At 37.2% G+C, this 22,371-nt stretch overlaps 4 protein-coding genes across 5 annotated transcripts; 2 read left to right on the top strand and 2 right to left on the bottom strand.

The window, feature by feature from the left end:
• The first annotated feature begins 1,021 nt into the window (after positions 1-1,021).
• LOC149661531 (receptor-transporting protein 3-like) lies at positions 1,022-7,785 on the top strand. The gene is made up of 5 exons (XM_089843061.1): positions 1,022-1,335; positions 4,081-4,415; positions 6,259-6,406; positions 7,076-7,243; positions 7,561-7,785. The coding sequence occupies exons 1-5, from the start codon at positions 1,282-1,284 to the stop codon at positions 7,714-7,716; spliced, it is 861 nt and encodes a 286-aa protein (XP_089699187.1). The 5' UTR covers positions 1,022-1,281; the 3' UTR covers positions 7,717-7,785.
• A 171-nt stretch (positions 7,786-7,956) lies between these two features.
• On the bottom strand, positions 7,957-15,933 carry LOC149661529 (putative N-acetylated-alpha-linked acidic dipeptidase). The gene is made up of 13 exons (XM_089843060.1): positions 15,785-15,933; positions 13,951-14,129; positions 13,680-13,873; positions 13,453-13,593; positions 13,247-13,376; positions 12,884-13,187; positions 12,723-12,813; positions 12,563-12,658; positions 11,877-12,489; positions 11,563-11,806; positions 11,324-11,405; positions 10,758-10,856; positions 7,957-10,671 (listed from the first exon to the last, which is right to left on the bottom strand). The coding sequence occupies exons 2-13, from the start codon at positions 14,113-14,115 to the stop codon at positions 10,464-10,466; spliced, it is 2,367 nt and encodes a 788-aa protein (XP_089699186.1). The 5' UTR covers positions 14,116-14,129; positions 15,785-15,933; the 3' UTR covers positions 7,957-10,463.
• Snapin (SNAP associated protein) lies at positions 14,611-15,916 on the bottom strand. 2 transcript variants are annotated; one of them, XM_089843062.1, is made up of 3 exons: positions 15,775-15,916; positions 15,324-15,363; positions 14,611-15,242 (listed from the first exon to the last, which is right to left on the bottom strand). In XM_089843062.1, exon 3 carries the CDS (start codon positions 15,232-15,234, stop codon positions 14,818-14,820), a length of 417 nt encoding a protein of 138 aa, XP_089699188.1. In that variant the 5' UTR covers positions 15,235-15,242; positions 15,324-15,363; positions 15,775-15,916; the 3' UTR covers positions 14,611-14,817. The 2 variants fall into 2 exon arrangements, with proteins under 2 accessions (XP_089699188.1, XP_089699189.1); XM_089843063.1 differs by lacking the exon at positions 15,324-15,363 and having other exon boundaries at positions 15,775-15,913.
• Positions 15,934-18,019: 2,086 nt separating the features above from the next.
• On the top strand, positions 18,020-21,796 carry LOC149661528 (uncharacterized). The gene is made up of 10 exons (XM_089843059.1): positions 18,020-18,739; positions 19,227-19,708; positions 19,776-19,917; positions 19,978-20,196; positions 20,258-20,419; positions 20,484-20,737; positions 20,800-20,968; positions 21,061-21,219; positions 21,288-21,468; positions 21,536-21,796. The coding sequence occupies exons 1-10, from the start codon at positions 18,539-18,541 to the stop codon at positions 21,604-21,606; spliced, it is 2,040 nt and encodes a 679-aa protein (XP_089699185.1). The 5' UTR covers positions 18,020-18,538; the 3' UTR covers positions 21,607-21,796.
• The last annotated feature ends 575 nt before the right edge of the window (positions 21,797-22,371 follow it).

The following is a 22,371-nucleotide window of genomic DNA, read 5'->3' as shown; positions in this document are numbered from 1 at the left end:
TACCATGTTGGGGTGAAAGGTCACGACTAGAGTTTTAAATTAATGTAATTCAGAGCAGCCCAAATTTTCCAATACCAAATTAGAAAACTATTGAACACGTTTGATCATTCGATTCTCCATTCTTCGTTTCTAACAGTGATCAAGAAAAATTAAATTTTCTTACAATAAATGTCAACATCTAATGCAAAATTAGTACCAATTCATAACCCAATCAAGATACAGTGTAAAAATAATTAAATTTACACGTATCTCGTGAAACCCGGAAAAGTCGACCCGTTACATCAACATAAGCATTAAGCGCACCACGGAATAACCTTACATACCAATTGGAAGGCGGGGTCAGATGCGAAATGTTTTCACTCGTAACACTTAAAGACAGTTTTTTATTCATTATTCCGCCAAAGAAAAGATGTTAGGCTTTCCAGGCTATTCGGAATTCTTCGCAGTGAACCTTTGACGCGGCCTACAGGTATAACCATAAGTAAAATAATTCTTACAGAAGTTTATGTCCTCGCATTAATGAAAATCTTGGAGGGACCAACACTTGTGTTAAAATCGAAATACAGCCGTCGCAATACAACAATTATACAAGCAGGCCAGGAATATTTATTATAAACAAGATATGTTAAACAAGTTTGTCACTGGTTACAAACTGGAGCTTGTCATGAAGTGAGTGAGATAGGTCATAGATTCGAGGTAAAGTGACGCCTGGTAAGGCGCTGTCAAAGCCTTAGAACAGACTAAATAGGAAGTTGGACTGCAAAACCGAGAGTGTAGGACTTCAATTCTCACTTGTCGTTCTCGAACTAGAACGAGCTGTAAGTCTCTAGCATTACGAAGTGCGTAAGAAGAGTCAAACATATCTTATAAACTTAGAGACATATTATTAACATACGGGGGGATATATGAACATGGTAGGATCATAAGAAAACAGTCAAAAGATACGCGAACTCACGTTCTAAAAATGCAAAACGGGTGGGACAGTGGGAAAAAGGTGTTCTTTTTCTTCAGACACTGTACATAGCTACTGACTCAGCGAAACTATTCATTTCAGTTTCTTTCTATTTAGGATTACCGAATCTCGAGTTGGATTTGGATTCCAAAGTCGTGTACCGTACCTCGAGGACCAAGAGAGAGAGAGAGAGAAAAAAACAATTTCTCGGGCATGAAATAAAAGAAAAAGGTTAACCGCCGCGAGTTAATCGCGCGGCGTATGTTACGAAGAGAAATTGGGTACGTCTCGATTACTTCAATCATCGATTGGGATATCGTATTTCAACTATGGGTACCGAAACCATCACCGAACTACAAACAGCGCCTGTCGAAGTTACCCAAGTAAGAGAAATACCTTTACAATCTTAAAAATTTAATTATTCCAAAGCGAGTTTACAGGGTTCGGACGAAATATTTGTATCGAAAATCCCTGACTTTTCCAGCCTATCCCTGACCAAATTTGGCCAATATCCCTGACCATTAAGAGCCCATTTCATAATTACACCTGGCCATATTTAGCATTGCTTGAAACATGGTTTGATTAACCCAAGTAAATCCCTGACCCTATCCCTGGCTTCTTAGGATAAAAACTTTAAATCCCTGACTTAGCCAGGTTATTAGACCAGGTTCGGCCAATATCCCTGACCATTTTAAGGTGTTTACCCGCAGAGCCCACTTCATCACACCTGGGTGACCTGGCCCTTATTTAGCATTGCTCGAAGCATGGTTTGATCAACCAAACTAAATCCCTGACTTATCCAGGTTATGTACGAACCCTTGTTTAAATGCTTTAGAGAAAAAAGTCTGGTAGAAGTTTACTTTAAAATTTTCACTTAATAAAAAAAGTTAAAATACCATGAGTAATAAAAATAATTGTCGATGGTTATACTCAAGTTTTGTTACGTAACTTTACCCCCCCCCCCTATTCTATAACTGAAGAATGAATGTCAGTATATGAACCATCCATCCATGGGTGGTGTCTCTTTTTTACCAAATTATTTCACCCCCTCGTTAATACTTAGTCTTCGACGTCTTTGTAACCATTAAGTCAAGAACTGGGCTTAAACGAATTCTGGTAACTTTTGGTTGGTACAAAAATTGATGGGTTAGTGACCTCAAAGCGCTTCAAAAAAGAAAATTTCTTCTTTTAAATACTCCGCCTAAAACATCTTGGCTTAAATACTGTTTCTAAGTATGTTATTTTGTCAGGCAATTTCCGCCATTTTGGGAGCCACTGAGGTGACATAAGTCTCCTTTAAACGCCACTGGAAGTAGAACTGTCTTATACTTCAAGGACTACCTTTGAATCTCTTACCATAACAAAGATGCAATAAGAGAATAGTGGCCACGTTTTTCATTGCATTGCATTACCCAAAATCATTATGTTTCGGACCCGGTTTAACAGAACCTCAAAAATCTAGTATCGTTGCAAAGGGTATAAGTATAAGACTACCACATAAAACCCCAAGATCTCTTACGTTACCGTATAGTTACGACCACCTCAAAATGAAGATACTAAATGGGAAAGAGCGTAGGGTAAGAATAAAATCAATAGCTTCGCGTTTAATTTACTTCTAATAAAATTTTGCCGTTCAATCGAAAATATAGGAAGAGTTCCATTTCATTGGGGATATGGGGCAGTAGAATGGGATGGATTGGCAACCTCGCTTCTAAACACATAGCGTCTATACTCATCTAAGTGTAGGGGGACATTTCATATATTTTTTTCGCATTGTCATTCGTTAATACTACAAAAGAATCAATTTTTAATTATTTAACATTTTGACGCATTTCCTACCAATAAAACAAAACAAACGGTAAAAACTATAAATTAAAATCTATATTCCGATGTCGATTTGATATTAAAAGAACAATATATCTTATAGAAAACTACTTAAGCGTTACGCAGTGGTAAGAGAAATAAATATCCTTCGAAAATGTTACTAAACCTATTAAGACATCTTACGTAATTTAAAGGCCACTCCCAAACTACCCCGTTTAAAGACAATTGTATACACGACTTGAGGTAGAAATCTCTGGCGAAAGGTCAGACAGTCTGACCTCCCTTTATTGACAAATTATAAGGTACCGGAAATTACGTTATATCATGATTTGACTCTGATCTTTAGGTATATACGCAATGGGGCGTAAATTATTATTATGCAGACGGGATTGGACACTTGACGTGAGCTTAAGACAGAGTTTGAAACGCTACCCTTACAGTATTTGAGCGGCTTAGTTTCCATTATATAAATATATATAAAAAGAAAAGCCCCGGAATTACGAGGCAAACCAACCAAGCCACCAAAGGCGCATGAATATACGTCTACCACGCACCAAACACTTAGTTTGGTTATAAATTAAAATCGGATATAAAAACTTGACTAATTTCCCTTTTAAAACAAAAACAAGGTAGAGGTATAGGAATATTTTGGAATAATAATTAACACCTAGCTATACATCCCCATTAGATTTTAGTTGGGACGAGTGAGGGGATAACCACATTTATAAATTTTTCTGTACAGGCATAATATAACACCAATCAATATTAAACCTTATGGGAACAGCTATGACGTTAAACTATCTCGTAAAACCTCAGTTCACGTAATGGTACGTTAATTCCAGGTATAGTGAGCCGCCCCTCTGACAAGAGTAAAACCTCACCGTATAGTCACATCGTTACCAATCAACAATTCCGTTTTCATTTTCGCCGCGTATGTCCCGGGCTAGGAGGATAGATCATCCATAAAACATAGGTGAAAGAATTTTAGTTGAGCGAGAGCGGGGGAGGGTGCAACGCGAGTGAATAACTTCCCCAACGCAAAAATATTCGGGAGTCAGGTATAATATACCTGGCGTACGAGAGAGACCCTACCAAGCGAAAGTGGGTGTCACGTGACCCAACTTTACGTGGTATCCGCCTAAAAACAACTTAGTGTCACACCCCGACGTTAAAAGTTTGAAATCAGACAAAACGTTTAGTTAGTTGTCAGGGAAGCGAGAAGATAGTCGTTGTCTATAACAGTTATTCGCGGGATTTTCTCTACCATCTATTATTCTTTTTTTTTTTGTCCTGACGCGTCATAGGACACGCAAAGAGTTGCCGTGCCTCTACAAGCCATTCTTCCGCCGCCTTTACCAGGACCATTACCACCACCACCGCCGCCTCCGATTCAAGTGACAAGTCGGGCTTCAAGCGTCCCGATGGTGGTCTGCTCGGCTCCCTTGTGTCAAACGGTGGCCTGCGCCGGATCACCGACTACTTACTGTCCGGCAGCCCCTTATCCTACAATTACCCATCCAGGACTGACTCTGACAAGTCAAATGTTGAGTTATCCTTTTCAACAACAGGCCACCGTTATCAATGCCTTACCTACCCCGACCCCGTCATTCTGTCCCATGATCACGTGGAAACAGTCATAGTAAGTTGGATTTTTTTTTTGGCCTTTTAATTTTCATGTAAATTCAGGGGTAGTATGACTCAAAGTTTGTTGAAGCTTCTTCTAATCAGGTTTAACAAAATAATGCCAACAAGGGAAGAAGTTGGCAACATTGAATAGGTTATTGCAGAAGTATATAATACTTCTCTTCGAGAGAAGTGTACCACAATGCGGGGTAATTGTAACATGATTCTTCCCAACATCCCTTAACATTTGAAGCAACGTTACTAAACCGAATCACATTCCCTCTCATCATTACACTATTAGCGCTAAATTATTAGCCAAGGCGCGCTTGTGGATTTTTGTCCCACGTTAAGACAATCAAGGTTTGTGGGTTGATTCCTGGGGATTTAGTACCAAACAGTTATAGAATACACCCTAACACCGCGCGATGCCCATCCGAGGTTTAATGAGCGGAAAAGCAAACATAAAGGGTGAGCCTGGGACGAATCATGTTACATAACTGAAGTATTAAGAGAATACATTGTGGCATCCTTCTATTATTATCCCCTTCTGGTTATTGCGAGGTTTCTTATTTTTAAACATGTGGTTAGGGAAGAAGTGTTACCACCGATCTATCAAGGACTTTCCAGAACGTGTTGTAAACTCAATAATTCTGACATACCGAGGTTAAGATGGCAATTAGCGAGGTTAAATACTATTAGGTGACAAAATAAGGTTACGAAACAAAATTAAGCCGTTACAGACGCATTTTGAAACATTCTCCTTAACGGTTTTTTTACTATGTCGAGCGCCCATTTTTCCCTTGACCAACATAACGTAACATATTTTTTTCTTTCCTCTCGTGAAAAGGCAAGGGTGGGGGTCATAACGGATGCTGTTGCATTCATTCCTGACCTTTATAAACTTAATAAATAGTCCCATTTTGTAACAATTAAATCTTAATATCACAATAGTCGTGGAAGGGGGATCGCTCAGGCGAGAAATGGCAAAACAATAGCATCTATTTTAGGGTTCATGGATTGTTTCGGATGATTACCAACCTCAAACTGACTGATAAAATGAAAAGTCTATTATTAGGTTCATGGGAATATACAACAAAATATTGGTGTATTTACGAAACCCCTCCCAAAATTGCACCCATAACGTGAGAAGCCACTAGTATTTGATAGTATCTGTTCAACATAAAGAGTGGCACATAACAAAACTTAATGGGCAGTGTGATATATATCGTCATGATATTATGTCAAGTTTTTATTGGGGGGGGGGGAATGTACGATTTCTTTCAACGTATGGGGTCTCTCCCGGGTCGACTTCCGCTCTTTATGCTCTTCTAAAATCGGGCAAGCGAAGAGACCCTTCTGCCTTCTCCTGTTTTGGCAGTTTGGGATCGACATTTCGGATATGTCGCCCGGTATGAAAATGTCCTCATGAATAAACCAATGAGTTGTCTGTGATTTATTAAAATACAGAGAGGGGGTGGTAAGGGAGAGACTTGAGAGGCGATTTCTAGATAGTTTTTAAGAGCTCTTGCCGAATAAATTTATGCTAATTTTACAATAGGTGTTCTCGTAAAACACACAGAACTTAGTTTTTAAATTTGTTTTATCTATAAATATTAATGGATGCAGTCAATAAAAAGCACCTGCTATGAAGTTTGGTTTGAAATTCAACCACCCCCTGGTCGAGTCGACCGAGTTAAGAAACGTTTACCCTCTAGAAATGTATAGTTGATGGGCTATAATATATTTCAGAATTTTTATCACATATTTTTTATAATCTGGGAATATTCATAAATTAATCCTATAATTAATTAACTTAAGTAATTAATCAGCTGATCTTTGGGTAATTGTTTGCTTTACAGTGGCATGGAACAAGTCTGGTATTCCGAATTTCACAAACTATTTTCTCAATTTCTTCCTCAAAATTGGCAATTAAGTATGTTGACGCATAAACTAGAGGGACATTGGTTCACATTCGTCGATTCTGCCAAAGTTCGTTTTTGTTGCGAAGTAAGAGCAAAAACTATCTTTACGATCATATAAACTCAACTACACACTTAAATTAAGCTAAAACACGAAGTCCCAAACCCAAAGTTTGAGGCTATGGATGAACTTTAACCTTACCCGATTCATTTTCGTTTCGTCTAAGACACTAGCCAAGGCTTATTCTTTCATTTTAAAATTAACACATGGTCTAACGATGCGCCCCCCGCTATTTTTTTGATAAATTAGGGTATTTATGCCAGAAAACAAAAGAAGCTATGGAGAATAATTATTACGCATTCAACAACTTCGGTCTGAAAAAGACTAATTATTGCATGGCTCGGCTAAAAGTAAAAATGACATTCTGTCGCATCATGCTGGATATTTTACGTGCTTTCACATAAAAACCTTTTGTTCATCGTGACTGGGCATAGAATTACCGCTTTTTCACTTAAACCCAAAGCTAATTCGCTTCATGAATCTTAGCTTAGTTATTTTGTAAACGAGACAATAAGGGAAAATTATTAATAACCATCGTGGCATCTAAGACCCCAAAATGAATCTACCAATACATTTTTTAAGGCTTGACCTTTTGACCTTCATACATATTTAACATGTAGCTATACGATGACAGGCTTTCACCCACACTCAATAATAAAATAAAATGGTACTTACGAAAAACTTGGATCGTTTCAGGGTTGCGGCCATGGGTGGACATCCATGAAGGGTAGAGTCACCTTTTGGTTCATACTCAACGCGTTTAACCAGGGCTTTGTGTTCTTCCAATTATACGGGCAACAGTGTCAACGTTGTAAAGCTGGTAAATTCGAACCGGCAATGTGGTACCCGGAAGAAGTTACTAAAGTACGTTATTACTTACGTTTCATTAAAATTCGTTCGAGTTTAAATCGAATTAGGGTTATTGCAAAAACCACGCGTACCATCGAACAAAGAAGGGCGCGAGAATAACCCGCAATTCACCAATGGTCACGTGTCAATTTCATAGGTTGCCGGGAAGGGGGGGAGGGAAGAGCATGCGCTAAACGTTCCACTAAGTTTCCCGCGCGAAATTTAAAGATGCGTTTCTGACGTTAGTGACGGTGTTTTCTCTGCATTCGCACTTATTATCTTTTTTAATGTTTCTAGAAACTCTTCTAATGATATGATTATTATCGCTACAGGTTCTTATTAATATTTATCATCGAGTTGGCCAAGTATATTACAATTTCTGCCAAGCACCAATACAAAAAAATCGGAGACCAGGCAAACCTCGTAACCCTCATAACAGCGAACTCTGCCAAGCTTGCCAAGACGGTGTATGTTCGGAGAGGAAGTAATCTCGCCATAAAAACTTAAAATTACCAAATAATCTTATTATTAATTAATTAACATTACCTCCTCCCCAAATGTTTATTCTCATTTATAATTAAGTTTTTTTTTGTTATTTCTATTTTTTTAATCTTTGCTAATCAATTATAATCTTCGCTATACATTCAATTTCCATCCCCCCCATCCCTATAGTTTCTCACCTTATTTGTGATACTGTACGCGTATCGCACCATAATATAGTACACCTCTTACTATTTACCAAAAACAAAAGGTTTTAATACCAATTTTAGTTTTTACATTGTTTTGTAAAAGAAATACTGCTAGTCACAATTAAGAGGCTAAAATAAAATAAAATATTTAACAGTGCAATAATAATAATAAAAAAATATTTCACTGTCAAAAAATTGTATATTTCTAGTAAATAAATATATATTTCTTTAAATCATAATAATATATGTATATATATGTGCCTTAACAACTTAGATAATAGATAACTATATATATATAATTATTAATTTAATTTTGATTATTATTTTAAATATTAAAAATTGAACACTCTACTCTAAAAAAATCAGACCTTTGTTAGTAAAATATTCACCATAAGTACAACCAAAAACGGATTTATGGGATAAGAACGTCGGATCATAGCTTTAGCCTCTAGTACCATCCTCGCATACTTTATTGAGAAACTTCGTCTGCTTATATTTTGACTCCACCCACAAATTCGATCTCTAGAAGTAGCTATATAGAGCTATTTCAGAGGGGGTAATGGCTACGTCACCAATGCTATTTGCCCATAGAGAAAATCTGCACAAAATGGCCGCCCTGGTCCGCCAAAGGCAGGCCCAATTTTCGTAGCAGACGAAATTTTTCCCCCACTGAAATAGCTCTATACAGAATTTGTGGGTGGAGTCAAAATATAAGCAGACGAAGTTTCTCAATAAAGTATGCGAGGATGGGGAGTGAATAGGGACTTGGCAGTACTACGTCATGCAACGTCAGGCTACCTTCCACTAGTGCTAAAAAACATACCAGGAGGAGGGGCTTATATAGCTTTCATTCTGTTAAAAAAAAACATACCATAATGGCGCTGGGGGCGGAGTTAAGCCCGAATTGCCAAGTCCCTATTCACTAACTCCGACGTTCTTATCCCATAACTTAATTAACATATTGGGAAAATGGTTTTAGGTTAAATTTAAATAATAATTAACCAATTAACACGTTCACAGCATACCACCGTTAGTTTTTTTAGACCATTGGAAGAATTAAACTGACTAGGAAGAGTAGGGGATTAATTTTTACGCAGCCTAATTATATAATATATCACAACCAACAAGACAAAAAGTATATAGTTATAAAAATACTTCCATCTCGATACTATCCCCTCATTCATTCATTCATATCCAAGATATTTTCAATTGGGATTAGCTTGAAACTAAACTTATTTACGCAAAATAGGGACGTATTTTCATTTCAGGAGATAAATTAAATTTAAATTATAAGCTATTATTTTGAGCAACTGGGATATTCGATTCGTTAAATTTTATTTTTAATACTTTAATTGGTTAAGGTAATTTTTGATTCGAGATATCGGAATCGTACGTCACTCTAAACTTCAATTATGGAAATAGAATTCCAGTATCAAATAAAATGTTCAATTATAGATAGTTTTCACACATGGAGGATTCATACCATTTACACCAGGAAGCCGGGCTATCTGGAGGACAAAAGCAGACGGGTTTTTGTCCGCCAGATAGCCCGGCCTCCTGGTGTAAATGGTATGAATCCTCCATGTGTGAAAACTATCTATTAATTTTGATTACTGGTAAATAAAAATGATAAATTATCCACCAATTTAATTTAATCTAGATATATAGCTACCAATTCCTATGGTACCGGTACCGGCATGCAAGATTACTTACCTACCATCGTAAATGTATATTATTTTTAGTTTGTAATTATACTCTAAAAGTTATATATATACTATATTATTATTAGAGTAATGGAATTTATTATTGCCCCTTTGATATTTTTAATTAAAGACTTCTTAATTAATCTTTGGAGAGAACATTTAAAGAGAGGCTGGCAATGTCGAACATCGGAACTCGAGATTCAATAACTTGGAATGCGTTTCTTAAAGAAATTCCTACTATCAAAAGTGGATGAGAGGAAAAGTATGAAAATGGCCAAAAGTGGCGAGTCATCAGAGTTTCGCCGTAGTTGACCGTTTTATAGGAGTAGCTATACTGGGCCTGTTCACTCCCTTAAAATAGGTCTTGTGTTAATTCCCGGTTACGTGGTTACAGTCGTCTGCTATTGTGTATGCTAGAACTTCCTTGATTTGTGTTTGTAGTCAGGAAAGAGTAGCTGGTAATGTTTTAAAAGGTATTTGAAGGTATAATATGGATTTAAGTAAGGTTATCGAAGCAATAGAAGAGCACGTAAAACTAGATACGTTTAAAACAAATCTCGGTAATTTAGCAATAGCGCGAGCAGCTTGCGTCGTGATGCGCGTGATCGAGTGGGCTATGGTTAAACCAAGGAGCATAAATGTCGGAACTACTTTCAGTCGCGAGTTTGCAAGTCCATCAGGCACTAGTAAACTAAATAGTTATTGGCGAAACTTAGATGTCCGCGTTTTTTAACACAGGCTCTATGGCCATTGTCATACTTTCCCTCTCATCCACATTTGCTACTATATTATTTATTATATAAGCCTTAGGTGTTTTTGTTTTTATTTACTCAACCCTTATAGCTAAAGTTCTTCTTTCTTAAGAAGGATTTGATTATTAAGAACACCTTCCGCGGATGTTAAAGCGTAAACAACGTATGATAATTGCTCCCTAACTTTATTCCAGGACTGAGTTTGGTTATCAACTTTGGCTCGTTCGATAGCATCAATCAAATGAGGGAAAGCAATACCTTCATAAACATTGCTTAAATTTGGGCCATAGATTGCGTGTCTTTTTGTTGAAGGGAAAGGTTTTTTAAGTGTTTTATTCAAATTAATCATGATAAAATTAAAAATATTATTAGATTAATTACTTACCTAAAATTAGGTTGCGAACTACAAGCAGTTGGTGGAAGTAAAAACGATCTTTCCAGCTCTATAAGACGATCGTTATATTGCCTTAAAGCCAAAAGCAAACTAAAGAAAACGTGTTAAATATCATTAAATTTAAAAGGAAATGTTTATTTATTCATTAATACCAGAAGGGGATAATAGAAGAAGGATGACACTCTGAATCATCTTAATGCTTTAGTTTTGTAACGTCATTCTTCCCAGGCTCCCCCCCTTTTAGTTTGCTTTCCCGCTTATCAAACTACAAATGGGTATCGCACCGTAAGGTGAATTCTATAATTGTTCGGCACTACATCCCCAGCAATCATCCCACAAACCTCGTCATGACGTGGGACAAAAATGCGCAAGCGCGTCTTGCCAAATATTTAAACGCTAATAGAGTAATGATGAGGGAACTATTTATCGTGTATGTGATTCGGTTTAGTAACCTTGCTCTAAGTGTTCCGATGTTGGGAAGAATGACGTTACACTTACCCCGCTTTGTGGAACACTTCTCTCGAAGAGAAGTATCATATACTTCTGTTAATACTTACTTATTTCTATTAACAGTCTCATAATTATCATGGAATTCATGGCAAGCCTTTTTGAACTGTTCGTTAGCTTTGACCAAAGGTTCTAAAAGACAAAACCATTACAGGTGTATAATTAAATGCTATTATACTAGAACCATGAAGTTTATTATATTGGGTTCTGTAATAAACTGCTAATGAAGCTTATCCCTGTTAAATAACGTTTGATTTGAAGGTAAATGCTAATTAAGTAAAATATTTACCAAGAGGTATGTCGTTATCAGAAAAAAGCGTTTTATATTTGTGGACAAAGGCGTTCAAATCCTTTTGTACGTGATCAGCGTAATCCTCGGCTTTTAAAGGCAAATGTAAATTGTCTGTAAGTTTCATCAATAAAACTCCAATTATTTTGGTTAAAGTTTGTGCCACATTAAACTCTCTGTCGACAAAATTGGCAATTATGTCAAACTGGTCGTAAATTGTGTGGTACAGAGGGTAGTCACCAAACTAAAAGAATTAATGTTTTCATTAAGGTTAACAAAAAATATGCCTATTATAAAAATATCTTGAAACTCACGGTATTTCTATCAATAAACTGTAAATGAACTGTGGAAATTCCTTGTCCAGTGAAAAATCCCACAAAATCACTTCCAGATCCTGGAATTATTATTTCTGGTTCGGTATCGGCACTATTCTTATCCTGAGGCATTCTGGTTTTCCAAACTTCATAAACATTGGTCTCATCTCTTCCCTCTTCGTGCCATTTAACGTCAGACGTGGCTTCTTTTAATACTTGTCTCAAAAGTGGGCTTCCAACAGCCATCAAAGAATAATTCCCAGAGATGGCTACATCCAAGTTTATATAAGCAACTGCACGATGCAGAAGTTCTTTGGCATGATATTGAACCCATTCGGTCGATCCAGAGACACCAAATTCTTCAGCATCCCAACTAGCAAATACCAAAGTTCGACCTGGTTTCCATCCTTCTTTCAAAAGCAACCCAAAAACCCTGGTCAATTCCATTAAAATGGCCATTCCTGAATTGGGGTCGCTACTCCCATTAGTATAAGAGTCATGATGGCATCCAATTATGACGTATCTTCCTGGTTCATATTCTCCAGGAATAGCGGCTATGACGTTAAAAATGTCATTGGACACTAGTTCGTTGTTAACTGTTATTATTATTTCACTGGAAACGAAGTAAAACACTTCAAGTACTGAGTTTATAGCCAAGGGGGGGGGGGGGGCATTGTAAAACGTACTAATTGTCAGAAGGAGCTTTGAAACCAGGACCTAACTTGTACGTTATATTTAATTTTCCTTGCCAATCAGCCGGAGCTTCATTACCACCCAAACCTCTGAAATGTTGAGGTATAACTTATCAGATAACCATACCAAACCTAACAAGTTTAGCTAGCTTACTGTAGAATAACGTGCGCGTTGCTATATCCAATTGGGAGAACGGGTATGGACGGAAAATTGGCTTCAGTAATAGGAATTCTATAAATTCCCTCTGAAACAATTAAACCATTCACATTTCCTTAATATTCAACTGAAAGTCATGGTTTTGTCTTAAAACTAACCGACAGAAGGTGTCAATGGAGTTAAAGGATCTCCCGGTGATAGTTTCAAGGAACCCATTGTAACCCCATCACCAGGAAGACCCGGTCCATCAGGAGCCAAGTCACTTCCATCTGGGACAACATCAGCGGGATCTGAGAAGAGTATGACACCAATGGCACCCATCTTCTCTGCCAAAGCTACTTTATGTCCTCTATGAATTTTCCCATTTCGCGCAATTACAATCTTTCCTCTGACGGAAATGCTTTGATTTTTTAAATATTCAAAGTCTTCAGGGCGACCAAAATGCGCGTAGACGGGTTTTCCCTAAAAATTTACAATGTCAATTCATCGCGCAACACGCAGAATATTTCGTTTGTTATTACTTTAACAGTTTTATTTGGTGAATACGCTAAATATGGAATAGAAGATGGGTCCTGTTCTTCCTCAAATTCGTAACTAGCAACTGTTCTTTCAATATTTCCATCCCATAAACTAACAGAACTTGGGCGATTACTGCAATTAATTTAGTTGAAATCAGAATCGAAGTACTTTAAAAAGGAACTAACATAACTTATAGAAGCTTAGCTACCTGATTGGCTGTGAGATTAGGACATTAAACTTTTCAATTCTGACAGTTTTGAACCCAAATTCTTTCCACGTATCTCTAATTAACTCCCCAAACCTCTGATTACTTTCAGAACCAACTCTATGTACTTCAGAACTGAAGTTTCTGGGGTTTTGAGGTTAAAAGTCGTATTACAACTTTATTATTAACTATTATTATTATATAACTTCGGGAATTGGTATAGAATTTACTTCAAAAAATTGGCTATGCTTTCGTTACTGACACTCTTTTTAAAAAATCGACCATTGAAATCTTGGTACATATAAACCCCCGTGTCATCAATGCATGTGGTGGAGATTCTGTGTTGTATCACTTCATGGACACCTCTCCTCACAACATATCCCAATATAAGACCAATAAGGAACGTGACAATGACGAATAATATCTGTTTTAAACATTTTAAGTTTGTTGTTTTTCATCCCAAATTAATTTAAAAGTCGGGCGCTTTTAAAAGAGATCAACCTTAACGGTCTTTCCTTTGGCACCGGAAGACCAACTAGGACGAATCACTTTTGGTTTATGATGAAGATGCTGACGACCACCATCACTAGGTAGATCCAAGTCGACATTTTCAGCATCAACGTCCCATTTTGTATAAGCTTTCTTTCCTCGAATATAGTCAGTCATATCTATGTTTCAGTCTGAAAATGTTCAGTATTCATTAGACTTAAAGGAAAAGGTTACCTAACATCATAACACAACGTTAAAAGAACGGCCTTTTTCTAAATATAAAAGGAAAAATAATATAAAAATCAACCTCTTAATACGAAATAATTAGCATTTAATTAGTTTTAAAAACGAGGACAAGTGCGCCGCCATTCGTTTAGTGGCGTCTGCTACCCAGAACCCTTACCTCTTAGCCTGTGGGAATTCAACCAATCCCGTTTGGGTAAGTGGTTCAATTTAGCAGACGCCACTAAAGAAATGGCGGATGGTGCAGTAGTCCCCGTTTTAATTAGTTACTGTAAATTATTTTGTAACAAGAGATTGTTTGTTTTTTTTTAAATATTTTTCCTTTTTTTATTTATAAAAAGGAAGTTCTTTTAAGGTATAATATTATGTTAGAGGAACTTTTCCTTTAAAAGGACACAATGTGTTGCAATATACTAAAAACGCCACAACTTTTCACATTTGATACTATTTTATTTCATCCACATTTACATTTGAACTTAGGCTTTGATGTATAAATATATTCATTAATATAATTGACAATTAACAGATGATTAATGCATCATAAAATAATATTCTAAAATAATAATGACAATTAACTGTAACATTAATTAATTAGACAATAAAGATCAGGAGTTGATTTTAGCCAATTAATTTAATTTAAGTAGTTGGTGTTATGCAGGCTGAAGAAGTACCAGGTTCAAGAAGAGCTTTACGCCTGGATGTTTCCCTAGAAACACTTTGATGAACTCTGTTAAGTCTCTCTTGAGAATTCTGCAATATATTGCTAACGAGCATAACTCTTCTCTTAGAGTTCATTAGCTTCTTGACATAAGCATCCAAGTCAAATGGCAACTGTTGATTTTCAGATATCTTCCTAAGATCATCGGCGAGACTATCAATTTGTTGACGGAGCTCCATTTGACTTATTCTGGTGGATTTGACACGTTCATCTAACGCTTCGATGGAAGGTTTCAAAACTCCTAAAAGACCTTCCGCTAAGGCATCTCTCGTAGGAGACTCGGCATAGTCTTCAGTACGGTCTTCGACAGATGTGGAACTCTCGGTATCCTCCATTAATTTATCTGTTTTTTAAAACAATCTCCGTTTTATGATAAAGAGGTTGGTACCATCATACTAACATAGGGTGAGAAAAGTAAGCCTACCTTTATAACTCAATAGATGCAATTTTTCACCACCTAAATACTGGTTGAATGTGGAGATGGATTAATTGATCATCCAATTTAGCTGAAACTTAACTTTACGCGGTTTTTCAAATTCATTTATACATTTAAAGCGATCCCTAGAAGATTGAGACCTAATAATTTCCCTACAATAGATTCATGTCATGAAATTTCAGGTTCTAGTACTGCTTTAATGACTCAATTATATTAAATTAACCCTTGATCAACAATTAACAATAGGGAATTCGGTAATAATTATAGGCGCTTTAGTTTCACACGATTCGAAGCCCCGGCCACCGGGCCATTGCCCGACCCGTCGGCACAGGGAAAAAAGAGGCCCGGGCCGTATACCATACCGTCCGACCGTCGCGATTCGCGAAGCGTTAATCAGGCCTTGGCGATTAAATTTCTACCAACAAATAAAGAAACTCACCAAATCCTACCTTGATGAGCTCAATAGGCGATATCCCGACTACTTATCGAATATTTAAACTAAAACATATATTAATTAATTGCTTTCAAGTTATTACTCGACAGACGAGACGTCACCGACCGTACTGCTCGCTGCTCCAACTCCCGCAGGGCAGGCAGGAGCAAACCAGACTTAGAAATAGCACACGTCCACCGGTCCAAAACCAGTTTATTAATGGCTTGGACTAGTTTTTTAATTCAAAAAGTGGGGGTTTCTGGTCCTCGGGACCAGTTTATTAATGGCAAATCTATAGGAGAACAAAGGCTGGGACCACTCCGGAGACCAGTTTATTATTTAGGACACTAGGAGGGTCACTGGTCCCAAGGACTAGTTTGAAAATTATCCTTATTTCTAAGTCTGGAGCAAACACTGTAAAAAAATAAAATCCTTATGTATGGCCCTGGTTGGAACTAAACGAGAGATGATTGGTTGAATTTTAAGGCGCAAAATTTAAACAGCAATAACAAATGTTCAGATAACAAAAACGTTTTTATAAAAGTTTTAAAAACTTCACAAGTATTAAACAACTAACTACAAGTATTTTGACATAATCAGGACTTAACTCAAACCAATTTTTGATGACTTTATGGATAAATTCCAGTTACATAAAAAGCCGGTTTTGCCGTTTGGACACGTAACTCGTGTTACTTGAAAAAATCATCCCTTGATTTCCAGTATATCCACGCCTATACATAAAAGCGAAAATTACATTCATCTTGTTTTGATAAAACCATTATACAAGTTAGGTAACTTTCGCGCCAAATGACGTTATTTCCTTATCCTGTTTCCTCCTCCATTCCAGACCCCCTCGCTCACCCTCCTATTTTTTTCGCTAATACCGACGAATTGCTTGTGTTCCCGCGACAAAATAAAAGAGAACTATTATATTGTTATACCGGGCATGACGAAACAGCAGGTGAATCGTTATGAGAGTTCGTCAGGTAAAAACTAGAGAGAAGAAAGAACGAATCATCAAAGAGTGTACTTACGCAAAGTCAAAAATAAGCGAAAAAATTTTATTTTAAACCCGCTGTACACGTTTGATGGTAGCTGTTAGTTTAAATACGCGCTAAAAGTATAGTAAAGCCTAGCATTTCTTCGTTCAAAACTAAACGAAGGTGAGTGTTTTCGCTTCGCCTTGAAAATTTGTATTAATTAAATTACGCAGTATTTTGAAATTTATATTAATCATCCCTCAATTAAATCGTGAATTATGAATTACATTTTGTTATTTGAATACGTTTATCGTGAAATCAGGTCACCCTTTCAAATATAGAGCGCAGTTTGATGCAAAAAATGGCACAAATACGGGTCTAATATATATATATATATTTATTTTTTTGCCTCTTCACCTCCACAACCATGTTTGTGTGACTTTCCGTTTCAATTTACTTCAATGAAACTTTCTATTGAATATTAGATTATCAATATTATTCGAACAATTTAATAGATTTTCTCGATAACGTTTTGACCTTTTATAGTTTTGGAATAAATTAAAGAATAATTCAAGGATATTTCCAAAAGGAAATTGTGAGATATTTTTCACTTTGACGCATTGAAAAATATGAAACCATAACTAAAATAACGAAATTCGATATATTTTCACGGATGTTTTCAAGTTGCCCACTTTAAAGAGCGATAAAGACTATATTGGTTGAGCGATAAAGTTACATCAAAGAATCAATTAATCAAGAATTTCTATCAGTTCCTCTGAATATTGACAGGGACACGGAAGAAAGGGGGGGGGGCAGGGGTCTGAAGAAACTAAAGTCTTAAAACCTGCGGGTTTGAGCAGTCTTGAAAGGTGTTCATTTAATGCGTAACTTAGATACCCCCCCCCCCCCAAGGATATAAAACTCAGAGGACTATTTTTCATTTCTGCCTGGCACCCATTACCAGCACTAATTTTTCATTGTGATCTGCGTGATATCTTTGACATCAAATATCTCAAACCATAAAATAATTTTTTAAAATCGGGTTCACGCTACCCTAGCACATTTAGCAAGCCAGAATTCTGAGCTCCACTCTACTGATGTCACTGGTTATTGAAAAGAGATTCATATGATCTCACAAAAATATCTACGAGCATATGACGTATTGATAAGGGAACAATGCAAAAATTGGTTATCGAAATCCGTTTCCTAATAATTTCTACTAATTTCTAGCAAGGGTTAAAGGGAGTAGGTGTTTAAATTATTTTATCGTGCTGGCAATGTTCCTTAGAATGTCCCTGAACACGATGGCAGAGTTGTTTCACGCTATTTAATCACAAATAATTCCCTTACTAGTTTTCGGACCCTCTGCTACAACTGATCTAGAGATAACATAGCGTTCATCATTCTATCGTATCTCTCTTCACGAGGAAAAATTCTATCGCCAATTTCAACATTTCTTGAAATAAAAATTTAAATGTTTTGATTATTTTCGTTCTGGTAGGATACGTTTTCGAAGCGGATAGCTTGAACAAGAGTTTCGGGACGCGGGGGAGTGGAAAACAACCCCAAACGCATCTTTGTGTCCTTGTTCTATTTCGACCTCGGCAGGCACCGCGGATCGGGAGCGCCTTTCCCGTTTCAAACTGTTACTTTTTAACCATCAAAAAGTACGCTAAAATCCTGGAATTACAATCGTGGGCAACGAAATCATCTGCCTTTTGAAGATTCGGATACCATCATGTCGAAAACCATACTCTAACCTCAAAGGCTTGCAATCTTGGATCTAAGTCATGGATCCAAATGTGATAACCAAAGACCATGATGGAAAGACTGATCAAGTGTCCATATCCCTTTCGGACACACGTGATAAACCAGAACTGAACGGGTCCCAAGAAGAATTACAACGGAATTTGAACAGGGATAAGGACGCATTGAACCATTTCGGGTCAAAGTTGGAACACGTCAATCCAGCTTTCATCGATGATTTACCAGTAAGTACAAGCATCATATCGATAGTTCTTTTCATTTCTCAAAAAGGTATTGAGTAAATTCCTTGTGACAAATAGGAAACATGGGCTGAGATAATTATTTCAAGTGCTTTAGTTATTTTGATGGCATTCTTAAGTATTGAGAAATTAGTAGAAAGATATAAATGACTGATTTACATATTCAGACCTGTACAAGGGAGGGGGAGGGACAGATTTTGAAGGTCTCTCGCGTTAGACGAGTGTCAAAATACAAAGCCCGGGAGATAAAAAAGTGTCAGCTAAAGATTTTTACCATAGAAGAAAATGTTTTGATTAAATCGTCTGAAGTTCAGGGATATTATTATCTTAAAATCTAAACAGTTTTGTAAGTGTTGACATGTTCCTCTTCATTTGCATTTTCGAAATGGAAGTGGTAGGTTCGGTTGCTTCCAACTTCGTTCGTCAGTTATTAACACTAACGTGTACCAATGACAAATTTATACTTTCATAGATCGAAAATGGCAAGACAAATCGCGGAGAAGTCAACCTAACTCCACGAGGATCCAAGGACGACCAGTCGGTTACCTCGAGAGAAGATGACCGATGTAGCGGCAGCAACAACGAGGACCAATTGGAAACCACCCACCCTGCCCCGGACATGGTTGAGAATGTTATCTCGCGAGCTTTGAGCTTCGTGGAGAAGTCCGTAAAGGCATTTTATAACCGTCATCGAACTATCATCAAGAGTGTGGTTGGCTTTTGCATCTTTGTTCTCTATAACGTTTACTTGGGTTTCGCCATCCACATGAAATGGAACGTCACGAAAAAGTGGTGTGATGGAGTGAAATTCCTGGTTTTGCTTACGGCCCTCGTTTATTTTCTAATCGTATATTACGTCCTTGTTAAACCATACCTTTTCGGACCGGTTTCCAAAGCTTTGAAGAGGAAAAAGGATAAAATATCTTTAGTTATCAATCATCCTATGTTCAGCCGGTAAGAAGACGCTTTTGACTTGATATCTGAAAGAGAAATGTTTAATTTGATCATCCCTCTTTTTTAGAGTTTCTTGGTCGGTGATAGGTATCGTGATAGCAGCCTTTTTGGTTTACGATTCGAGGGAAAATACATCTCGACTGATTTCGGCCGGTGGTTTGATAATTATTCTAGCTTTTGGTTACATATTCTCAGCGCACCCAAGAAAGGTTAGTAGTTTTCAGTTTATTAGTTACCTACAATTGCAACGAAATTATTTATCTTTATAGATTATCTGGAGGCATGTCCTATGGGGACTGTTTCTTCAATTTGTCCTGGGTTTAATAGTCCTGCGATGGAAGGTCGGTCAGGATTTTTTCGAGTGCTTGGGTAACAAAACCAAAGCCTTCCTGGACTTTACCGACAATGGTTCCGCATTCGTTTTCGGGTACTTAGTGACGGGGAAACTTCAAGACCTTCCTGATCAGCTCCCCATCTTCGCTTTCAAGGTTGGTATAGTTATTATACCACGAGATGTATCGTATATCATATTTTCTCGTCTTATTCCAGGTTTTGAGTACGGTTATTTTCTTTTCATTCGTAATTTCCATCTTGTACTATTACGGAATTATGCAAGTCCTGGTCATGAAGGTCGGATGGATGTTACAGGCGACAATTGGAACCACCGCTTGCGAATCGACCAACGCCGCGGCCAATATATTCTTGGGAATGGTAAGTATTTATCGTAATCCATGGTAATCAAGATCTATGTAACCAAGTTCGGCTTGTATTGTAGACTGAGGCCCCGTTATTGATCAAGCCCTACTTATCCCTGATGACTAAATCAGAACTACACGCTGTTATGACGGGGGGTTTCGCGACGGTAGCCGGTTCAGTTTTGGCGGCTTACATCAACTTCGGGGTTAATCCTAGCCATTTACTGTCCGCGTCTGTGATGTCGGCTCCTGCTGCATTGGGTTACGCTAAACTCTTTTATCCCGAGACTGAGGTCAGCAAGACTAAAAGTGAGGACATCACGGTTGAAAGAGGGTAAGATTTAAAAAAAACATAGGATCTTTTGGATCGCGTAACTGAAGACTTGGTCTCTCAAGGTCTGAAAGAAACGCCATTGAAGCCGCGGCGAATGGTGCCGCGACTGCAGTGTCTTTGGTAGCCAACATAGCTGCCAATTTAATCGCGTTCTTAGCCGGCATTCATTTCTTAAATTCGAACCTTTCTTGGTTCGGGTCTCTAGTCGGATGGGATTTTCTAACTTTCGAGGTAAGTGTAGTTTATTTTCTTTGTGTATATCAACTTCCAATACATAACGTCTCACGAGAACGAAAATAAGTTGTTTTTTTTTCATGGTCTAGTGGCTTTTATCGCAAATATTCCGCCCTCTGGCCTTCATCATGGGTGTTCCCTGGATTGAATGCGAGAATGTCGGAAAACTAATCGGTCTCAAAACCATCGTAAATGAATTCGTGGCGTACCAGGAATTGGCGTTTATGCAGAAGCATGGGGGTTTATCTGTAAGAATACACAGAAAACTCAAGTTTTTTTTCAGGGCTCTCACCATTATTCATTCTCAAATTATCAGCCTCGTTCGGAAGCCATCTCTGTTTTTGCCCTCTGTGGATTTTCCAATATTGGTTCCATCGGAATCATGTTAGGTGGATTAACTACACTAGCTCCCAGCCGAAAAAGTGACCTTGCTAAAGTAGCAGTCCGGGCTATGATTGCCGGAAGCGCGGCTTGTTTTACCACAGCTTGCATAGCTGGTATAGTTATTAAGCAATTATACCAATCCAATTAATTAAAATTAAACAGACTACGCAATTATTTCAGGGGCTCTTTTAGACGAAACCTTTCGCAAAACCATATCGGATGAACACATGCAAATTTTACCAGTCACGTGAAGATATGTTTTTATACGATTCAGCTTAGTTTGTCGCCAAAATTTCAATGCCAAATTTTGGGGAAAAACAGGATGAAGAATTAGACTTGTAAATATAGACGAACTAGAATCATGGAAAATTTTACATTAATGTATATTATTAATATAATAATAAAAGTACCGATTCAGATGGAATCCATCTGATTACATAAGATTTGTCTTCTTACTAATAAAATACTTATTCAATATAGCGCCTTTATTTTATCGGCCCAATTATTCTAATTAATGAGCATATGTTAAAAAAAAACAAATTCGCGATTATAACATATCCGAATGTATCTTCAACAGGCAAATCAGAAAAATAATAATCATTCGAAGACCGTTCCAGATTTAATGAAAAGTTGAAGGTTCTAGCGCGTGAAAAACAGGATGGGACATCGTGCGATTATAATAATTATTCTCAATTAGATGCGTCGTCATTTTGGTTTAAATTAACCAGAAGCAACTATTGAATCACTTGATAAAGCGTAAAAAAACCCTTTGATCTCTTTAGTACCTAAATCATTTTCAGCTTCAGTTTAATTCACTTTTGAAATTCAAATTACGATTACATTTTGGATTTTTTTTGGTTGGTACGTGAGGGTTTTCTATAACAAACTAATATTTTCATTACCTTGCGATATTTTCCACAATGGAAGTGAAAATATTCATTATTCCAAAGAATTTCTGTTTGTACGCCGCCAGTCAGGCGGTCAAGTGTTCCAAAATGGTACGTACAATGGAAGAA

This window comes from Phalangium opilio, unplaced genomic scaffold (assembly GCF_054372755.1).
Source record: "Phalangium opilio isolate 3A_F unplaced genomic scaffold, DU_Popi_V2 ptg000070l_1, whole genome shotgun sequence".
NCBI classification, from domain to species: Eukaryota; Metazoa; Arthropoda; class Arachnida; order Opiliones; family Phalangiidae; genus Phalangium; species Phalangium opilio.
Note: the sequence above shows the minus strand (reverse complement) of the source record. Positions and strands in the feature narration are given on the sequence as shown.